The sequence below is a fragment of the Salvia splendens genome, chromosome 4 (assembly GCF_004379255.2).
Source record: "Salvia splendens isolate huo1 chromosome 4, SspV2, whole genome shotgun sequence".
NCBI lineage: Eukaryota > Viridiplantae > Streptophyta > Magnoliopsida > Lamiales > Lamiaceae > Salvia > Salvia splendens.
Window position 1 is genome coordinate 5,775,727 of NC_056035.1, and position 9,727 is coordinate 5,785,453.

Genomic DNA, 9,727 nt, shown 5'->3' on the forward strand with positions numbered 1-9,727 from the left:
TGGAGATGCTCTTAGAAAATCATATATTAGTACTAGTATATACTCCAACTAAATTGATTTAACATGTTAGTATTTATTTAATTTTTAGTATATTTAATTCATAGATAACGTCCAATCATAATAATCTTTCTTTATAAATAATACACCTACTTTATCCTGTTATAAAAATTAATCTCGTGCTAATTTAATTTTAAGTATGTGTAAATGTACAGAAAATTATGAATTTTTTCTATTTTTTTAAAATTATTTCTCTACTTTAAAATTAAACTGAAAATTTGATTAAGTTTCTACTATTATCCTACGTCAGAAAAATCGGTCTACTATTATCCCACGTCAGAAAAATCAGATTACTTGTGTATATCATATTAGGCCATTCACAACGATGTCACTACACAGTCCTTTAAATTACTATTCGCGGGCCCCACTGTACTTTTTTACTCCATCCCTTAACTAAGAGACGAAACCTGCAACCCTTAGTCCCTTAAATTACTATTTATTCAATTTCATTTTTTATTTTTATTTCCAACCAAATTCAATTATAAAAACACACTTCATTAAAAATAAAATAAAATTACAACTTAAAATTCTAAAAAATTTAAAAACCTCATTAATAAAATCCTAAAAAAATTAAAAATACATAATTTAAATAAAAAAAAACATATTTTTTATGGTGGATTAATTTGTGGGAATGATTTGATATTTATAGAAGTGATTGGACGCTTTAAAAAATAAAAAAATTTTAAAAAATTGCAAAAAAAAAACGCCTATAAACGGCTAGTATATTTTTTGGGATTTTTTTGTATTTTTTAATTTCTCCTAAATTTAAAAAAAAAACAAAAAAAAACATTTTTCCGGATAAAAATGACGTCCACTCGCTGGCCGACGAGTGGGCGTCATGGACGAACCGGAGCTCGCCACGTCGCCAACGCGCGTGGCGAGACGTCTCGCGAGCTATCCCTCCGGGACGGGCGTTTCTCCGTGACGGGATGGAGACGGGAGGCTGCAACGCCGTCCCTTAACCGTTCCGTCACTCCGGGACGAGATAAGTGACGGCTAAGGGACGCGTTGCGGTAGGCCTTAATGATATTTTCAACCAAACATTGTTGTTAGACTCGTTTCTATGTAAATGTACAATACTACTCACTCCGTTCCGTTATAGTGAACGATACAGTGGACACATTTCTTTTCGGCACACGATTTATTATGTTAATTGAATTGAATAAAGGAAAAATAAAGTTGGAAATGAAAAAAGGTACTCTCTCCATCCCACCACAAGTGATGGAGTTCTTTTGGGCACGAGATTTAAAAAAATGATATATATTGAATTAAAGTAAATAGAATAAAGTATGAGAGAGAAAAAAGTAAGATAGATTAAGAGAGAATAAAGTATGTGAGAGAAAATAAAAGTAAGAGAGAGGGAATAAAGTAAGAGAGAATTGATGTTTTATTTTTTGTTACAAAAAGAAATTGATCACTTGTGGTGGAACAACTCAAAATGGAAAGTTGATCACTTGTGGTGGGACGGAGGGAGTATATAAATGAATAGATAATAAAGTAGAAGCGAGAAGAAATGTACTACGTACCTTTACTAAAAATCATTCCATTATTATGGAATGTATCAAAATAACGAAATGACTCATCTACTATGGAATAAGGGGAGTATTTAATTCATTAGTGGCTATCCCTATATAAATTCAGGCCTGACTAGTCAATACAATTTCAAAGAAAATTTGTAATACCGGTTTAAAGTTTAATAAAAATTTAGAAAATTTCCCATATTCGACTAATTTTTAAGCGGAGCGAATCTCCTAATCCACTTCTCTTACTCCACTCCTATATCACACTCACATCCAGATAAAATAATCCACCATCATTTATTTAAATTATAATATTATTTTTATTTCATTATGAGTAGGTGGAGTAGGAGGATAAGATCCAAAGTGATTTTTAAGAGCATCCACATCCGTGCTCTTGCCAACGAGCACGGATATAGGCCCGGTCCCACTTTACTCCATGATCTTAGGCAAGAGCGTAAGAGCATCCGCAGCGGTGGCGGTCGTCGCCACCGCCGTCCGTGCCAGCAGCAAGGAGAAGGGTCGCCGCCGCTGCGCTCGCGCCGCTGGCACGGCGCTGCTCGATGTATCGAGCACGTTCGTGCCAGCGGACGCACACGTGGCGGCACGGGATTGGGCAACGGCGTAGCCGTTGCATTCAAACTTTTTTTTAAAAAAAAAATCGGTATTTAATTATAAATAATGCTAAAAAATAATAAAAAAAATATTTTCCAAATCCCAAAAATATGGCCGTTTTTTCCCATTTTTTTTGAATTTTTTTAATTTTTTTTCCCAAAATCATCTATAAATACACACATTCATCACTCATTTATCACATCAATTCATCTCTCATTCATCTCTCATTCATAATTCTTATACAAACTATCAACACATTCAACCTTCACTCAAAACATAAAATGGATTTCACTCATCTCATGCGCGGAAGCGGAGCGCGAAGAACAAGAATACTACGAACGACATCGTGCCGCTTACGAAGCATATGTCGCGGCAAATACCCCCGCTCATCCTCCTCAACGCACTAGATCAAATCGCCGCTACATCCATCGTGACCGGGAGGGAGCCCACGAAAGGTTCGTTGCCGACTACTTTGCCGACCATCCGCGGTTTCCGGCAGATTACTTCAGGCGCCGTTTTCGCATGTCAAAGCGCTTGTTCATGCGAATTGTCAACACATTGTCCGCACGTGTTGAATACTTTCAAACAACGACTTGAACGTGCTCTATTCTTCACCACTCTTCAATGATGTGATGAATGGTGTAGCACCGGCGATCGACTTCACCATCAACGGAAATACATACCGCATGGGTTACTATCTCGCCGATGGTATCTACCCAAGGTGGTCGACGTTCGTGAAGACGCTCCACAACCCGCACGACCCGAGACGGGTTCTTTTTGCGCAGCGTCAAGAGTCAGCGCGGAAGGACGTCGAAAGAGCCTTCGGGGTCCTTCAAGCTCGATTCAACATTGTGAAGGCCCCGGCTCGGCTGTGGTACGTGAATAATATCGCCGACATCATGTTCACGTGTATTATATTACACAACATGATTATAGCCGACGAAGGGCCGAGGGCGGCTAGCTTCTACGACGAGGACGAAGCCGGAAGCTCAACAGCGAGGTCTCCCCCACGCCGAGGAGAGCATACGACGGTTGGCCAGAGGATCGAGACAAGACACATAATGCGCGATACTCGAATCCACAATCAACTACAAGAAGACCTAATCAACCACATGTGGGCGAAATTCGGCAACGAGTAGTGGTTTTTTTAATTTTTAGGATTTTAATTATGTAATTTTTAATTTTTAGGATTTTAATTATGTAATTTTTCATTTTTAGGATTTTAATTATGTAATGTTTAATTTTATTTGTCATTTGTAATATTTATTGTGGTTTTTAAATGAATTTTAATATTTTGGAAATGTTATTGTTTAATTGAATTTTAAATTAATTGTGCTCGTCCTTGCGGAAGAGCACAGTTGTGGGTGTTGTGCTCTTGCTAGAGAGCATGCATGAATAGTACCGCCCCGGCCCACAACCGTGCCGCTGGCAAGAGCACGGTTGTGGATGCTCTAACACCCACATCTATGCTCTTCCGCAAGGACAAGTTCAAGGGTCCCACCATTCTATTATTCAATTTAAATAAAAACATTTCCACAATATTAAAATGCATTAAAAATAACCAGAATAAAATTAAAAATTATATAATTAAAATCTTAAAAATTAAAATTTTCATAATTAAAGTCTTAAAAATTAAAAATTACATAATTTAAATCCTAAAAATTTAAAATTACATAATCAAATTCATAAAATTAAAAAAACTGACTACTCGTAGCCGAATTTCGCCCAAGTGTGTTTGATTAGGTCTTCTTGTAGCTCAACGTGGTCGGGTATCGCGCATTGTGTGCCTTGTTTCGATCCTCTCACCTACGTCGTATGCACACCTCGACGTGGGGGAGACCTTGCGGTTGAGCTTTTGGCTTCATCCTCGTCGTGAAAGCTAGCCGTCCTCGGTCCTTCGTCGGCTATAATCATGTTGTGCAAGATAATACACGTGTACATGATGTCGGCGATATTTTTCACTACCACAGCCGAGACGGGGCCTTCACAATGTTGAATCGGCTTGAAGGACCCCAAAAGCTCTTTCGACGTCTTTACGAGCGGGTTCTTGACGCTGCGCAAAAAGAACCCGTCTCGGGTCTTGCGGGTTGCTGAGCGTCTTCACGAAAGTCGACCACCTTGGGTAGATACCATCGGCGAGATAGTAACCCATGCGGTATGTATTTCCGTTGACGGTGAAGTCGATCGCCGGTGCTACACCATTCAACACATCATTGAAGAGTGGTAAAGAATAGAGCACGTTCAAGTCGTTGTTGGATCCGGCAACGCCGAAATATGCATGCCAAATCCATAGACGGTAGTCGGCGACCGCTTCAAGGATAAGTGTTGGGCCGCCGCCTTTGTGGCCGCTTAAGTGTTGCCCCCTCCAAGCAGTCGGACAATTCTTCCACCTCCAATGCATGCAGTCAATGCTGTCAAGCATATCGGGAAAACCATGGACGATTTCGTGAAGACGAAGCAACCGTTGGCAATCATCGGTGGTGGGTGCCCGAATGAATTCATCCCCGAAAGCTGAACGAACGCCCTCGCAAAAAATTTTAAGGCAAAGGATTCCAGTGGACTCACCGACATGCAAATACTCGTCGAAGAGGTCAGTCGTTTGCCCAATAGCAAGTTGTCAAATTGCACACGTACACTTCTGCAACGCCGAGAGACTTTTCCGACCGGTTGCGTCTGTATTTGTTTGAAAGTATTCAACACGGGCTGACAATGTGTTGACAATAAGCATAAACAAGCGTTTTGACATGCGAAAACGGCGCCGAAAGTAATCTTCCGGAAACCGCGGCTGGTCGGAAAAATAGTCGGCAACGAAAATAAAAAAATAAAAAAAAATCCAGAAAAATGGTAAAAAAAACGGCCAGATTTTTGGGATTCTGAAAATATATTTTTTAAAATTTTTGGTATTATTTTCGATTTAAAAAAAATTAAATTTCCAACGAAAATGCTGTTGGCCAATCAGAACGCGCCATGTTAGCTGCTCGCTGGCACGGACGTGCTCGATTCATCGAGCAGCGCCGCGCCAACGGCAGACAGCAGTGCCGTGCCGCTAACACGAACGGACGGATACCGTCCTGCTCACCGCTGCGGATGCTATAAAGAACCTTTAACTTTGAAGTTTAAAGTGAGATGATAGTTAAAGGGCAATTTAGTAATATCGCGAGACGAGTTCCACCCCAACAAGTAACTGGCATTGTTATAATCCGCATCGCGGCTCCTCTTCCCATACAAGAATCTCTTTCTCTCACCTCTGCACACCTTCCTAAATCATCACCCTCTCTCTCAAGTCTCATCTCCTGCTGTCTGATGATGGGCCTCACCCTTCCTTACACCTGCATTTCCCTCGTTAACATTATGCTTAGCACCACCTTCTTCCGCCACAAGCCTTAATACTTGTAATACACCTCTCTTTCTCTCTCTCTCTTTCTCTTTCTCTTTCTCTTTCTTTCACTGCCACTCAACCTCTTGCAACTGAGATTCACCTTCAAAATTCCAGTCTTTTTCTCTGCAACATAAATCTATGGAGGGTGGAGGCGTTTTCGACGATTCCCACATGCCTAATCTTGTCCTCAAGAGTGAGAGCTCCGAGGTTCTTGATTCTCTCTGGGTTCCCAATTCTTCCCCTTCTTTTCAAGGTAATTAATTAATTTTGTCTGCTTGAGAAAAAGGGAATTGCTGTTTGCTTTTGTGGCGCAACTTTCCGCTGCTGATTTAATATTTGCTTTGCCAATTACGATTAAACAATAGAAAGTTAGCTTTTTTGATGAGTGCAAATTGTATATACACTGTTCCAACATTGGGAATCCAATGATGACACTCCTTTTTGATGTCGGATTCATCAACATTACTCAAGGCTGTGCTTCCATGGTGAGCTTCGAGGATGCAGTAAACACAACAACAAACAACATGAAATCGGAGAACTGCAATGAAGATTTTGACCCTGGCTTCCACCAGCCGGCCGACAAGAAACGGCGGCTCTCGCACGATCAAGTGAAGTTTCTAGAGAAGAGCTTCGAAGTCGAGAACAAGCTGGAACCCGAGCGCAAAATCCAGCTCGCTAAAGAGGTCGGTTTGCAGCCGAGGCAGGTCGCCATCTGGTTCCAAAATCGACGCGCGCGGTACAAGACCAAGGTCCTCGAGAAGGAATACACCGCCTTGAAAGCCAGCTACGACAAGCTCAGATCGGATTACGACAGCCTCTTCAAAGACAACGACAAGATGCGAAACGAGGTCGGTCTTCTTCTTCTTCATTAAATTCATTTAATTTGTTGTATGATTTTCTAATTACGGAGTGTGTTTATATAGGTTAATCTGCTGACGGAGAAGTTGGTGATGAGAGAGAAGGGGAAGAAGGGTGGCGATTCGGAGGCTGAGAAGTCGGCGGTTGGTGCTGCTGCTCCGGCGACGGAGGCGGCGAGCTCGGCGAAGAGCGATGTATTCGATTCGGACAGCCCCCATTGCACCGAGGGGGCGGCGCTGGAGCCGGCTGATTCGTCTCACGTATTCGAGAGAGGAGAGGCTTCGGATTTCTCTCAAGATGAAGACGACAGCCTTATGCCGCCGTCTTGTTTTCCGAAGATACAAGTCGAGTGCTACGATGATCTGCAGCCAAACTCTTGCAATCTCGGATTTCCTGTTCAAGATCAAGGCACATGGTTCTGGCAATATTGAAATAATTTTAGTAATTCTTGCTCTTTTTCAATCCTGTGTAAATAAATGAATTTTGCATCTGCCTGCCTTCGTGTTTGTATGATAGATAAATCAATCCCTGCTTCTGTTTTCGCTCGAATTATACTCCATTAAGCATGATTAAAAATTGTGTCTTTAGAAATACTTATTCATTACTAATATGCCCATATTTATTCAAGATAATTAAACGAAGAGTGTGATCGAGTGGAATGGTACTCGTCTACTTAGGGGATCGATCCTAGGCTAGGTATGAAATAGTCTTCAATCCTTGGGTGGATTGTCTCACATATTTAGATGTCTCTAAATCAGCAAAGGAACAATTACATTGATCTGATAAAAAAAAGAATTAATTAGATTTAATATTGAAGAAAAATTTATGATGTTCTAAAAGGAAAAACAGAGGCATAGTGCAAGTGTGAGGGTCTACAAAAATAGAAGATGACAAAGAATGTAAATAAAGTGTGGAAATTGGAAACATAGGGCCACCAAAGTCAACATCTTTGAAAGTTTGCACTCCAACGTTCCCATACTTTTACACTCTAGGGATGCTGATATTTGCTACCTTCCACAATTTTAAAGGATTTACATGATATCATATCACCATTAATATTTTATGGTGATGTTCGGTTTCTAAGATAAAATAATACCAAGATACAATCTAGGATTGAGTTGTGAGATTATTTTAGTTATAGGGGAGGAGCTATGACTAATTATCACATGAGTATCCATCTAGGATTGAATTGTGAGGTTAAATCTCATGAACCAAACACACTACAAATTTAATTCCGGATACAATCTTGCAAACCGAACACCCCCTATGTATATTAATTTGTTTACCTGTGTCAATTTGTACCTGGTTTTTGTTTCTTAAACATAGCACCAGTTGACAACAGGCGTGTGATATTTCATTTTTGTATTAGCTAAATTGGTAGTATGAAATTTCATGCTCATATGTATGTGACATATTATCCAACTTGAGTTTTGAATTCTCTCCGAAGCTTGAGATGCTGTCCATCCTCTTTCTACTTTTATTTAATACTACAAACTTCTATTGGCTACTAATTAAGTTGGATACGTTGTTTTGCATCTAATTTAGGTTATTTAACATGTCTTTATAATTGAAACATTTGAAAAACGAAGCTGATTTGGTGATTGAAATTTTATTGTAGTGACCGAATATCCAAAACGAGTGAAAATAGTCACTTCGGAGATACATGCACTCTATTAATCCATTTCTCTATAAAAAAATAAGTTGATGACACATGTTTTAATGAATAAATGATAAAGTATGAACAAAAGATACTCCTAAAATAGAGTCAAGAGAGTTTTTCATAAATAAAATGAGATGAATTTGAGTAGATAGTCCAAAATTAAAATGTAAAATGATTTTTGTCCAATTTATATTTTAATTTAATTTTGGTGGTGAAGTGTTATGAAATGTGAAACGGGGTGGGAGGGGGGAAAGGGACGTTGCAATGGAGAGCAGCTAAAGTCACGTTTGGCTGTAAATGCCGAAATGTGTCAGCAGTTATGGGGAGGCTCTTTCATGTAACCCTTCTTATCACTTTAATCAAACAACAATACCCCATTTTTCCCATTTCTCTTTCTCACTCTTCCCATTCACGCCCCTTTTCATATGCTTCACATTTAACTTCGTGTATAAAGGTTATATTTAGGGATTGGTTATAATAATCAACTAAAGATGAATATAATATTATCCTTTCGCACATTATATATCACACCCATTATTGCAGATACTTTTTAGGAAGATGGACAATTTAGTAAAGACTTTATACCAAAAATTACGTCGCTAATCTAATCATCGCACATTCATTGAATCATTTTTACTATGTGACCATTTATAGTTGGATCATGACTTATAATAAGTCTTATTTATCACTATGGGGTCAATCTTACTATATGGACCCTATGTATATCCTGTAAAAAGATAACGAATGTAAATGTAATTGTTATACCTATAATAAAACTTACTGCTGCTCTACAATAGTGTTTCTATATACTGTTAAAAAATCCATTTTAACATTAAAAAAAGCAATATCACGAAGTTAATTCTATTCAGCTTGAGTTTAAAAAGATTAAGTATACCCATTTTCAGAAAATATCAACCGAAACTGCCACTTTGGTCAAAAAACATCATCATAAAAATACAAATCAGTGATTTAAATAATAAAAATAAAGCTGAATACAAATCAAAGACAGGAAGACCAATAGAAGGGCGGCACGTATGAAGAGAGGGAATCTGCCATACACGTGTGGTGAAAAAGGCAGTGTCCGTCAAAGATGGCAACGGCATGCAGCCATGCAGAGAGCGGGCCGTGGGCCCTCAATGCTGGGCGGGCCTGCAACGTGGCTGTCAGCCTACGGTTGAGATGTTGATAAGAATGTAAATGCAGCACTCAATTCTATTGGGCCCAGATTCCTTCAAACTACCCATCTCTTTTGCTTTTATGTCTTTCTATATTTGTTTCATTAAAAAATTGTAGTTGTTGTAGTCCTTTTTTTCTCCTTAAAAAACTGTACTTCCACATTTTATTTCTTAAAAAAATTCATGTTTTTCGTAAAATGATGTCAAGCTATTAAATTTACTCATGTCTTTAGTTTTACAATGATTTAGCAGAACTTTCATATTTCCTATAGTACATGCATAAGGTAAAAAAGAGAAATTTTCAATCCTCTCATATGAATACCAATTTTATTTTGATGTCAATCTACCAATCTTACCCCTATCAAAGTTTCCAATAAACTGATTTTCACATTTCTAACATTTTCAAAATCTAGTAGTCTTTCCGCTTGACGAAAATAATTATTTAAAACTAACTCTCCCATTGCCA

At 38.8% G+C, this 9,727-nt stretch overlaps 1 protein-coding gene across 1 annotated transcript; it reads left to right on the forward strand.

The window, feature by feature from the left end:
- The first annotated feature begins 5,443 nt into the window (after positions 1-5,443).
- On the forward strand, positions 5,444-6,975 carry LOC121801395 (homeobox-leucine zipper protein ATHB-54-like). Its single transcript, XM_042200876.1, has 3 exons — positions 5,444-5,821; positions 6,040-6,416; positions 6,492-6,975. The coding sequence occupies exons 1-3, from the start codon at positions 5,707-5,709 to the stop codon at positions 6,855-6,857; spliced, it is 858 nt and encodes a 285-aa protein (XP_042056810.1). The 5' UTR covers positions 5,444-5,706; the 3' UTR covers positions 6,858-6,975.
- Positions 6,976-9,727: the final 2,752 nt, after the last annotated feature.

What these genes read in the sequence shown, in the direction of transcription:
- LOC121801395 (XM_042200876.1), top strand. Translation starts at nt 5,707, where the DNA reads ATGGAGGGTGGAGGCGTTTTCGACGATTCCCACATGCCTAATCTTGTC. An exon ending in TTCTTCCCCTTCTTTTCAAG is followed by an intron (nt 5,822 to 6,039) that starts GTAATTAATTAA and finishes ACATTACTCAAG; the next exon opens with GCTGTGCTTCCATGGTGAGC. An exon ending in ACGACAAGATGCGAAACGAG is followed by an intron (nt 6,417 to 6,491) that starts GTCGGTCTTCTT and finishes GTGTTTATATAG; the next exon opens with GTTAATCTGCTGACGGAGAA.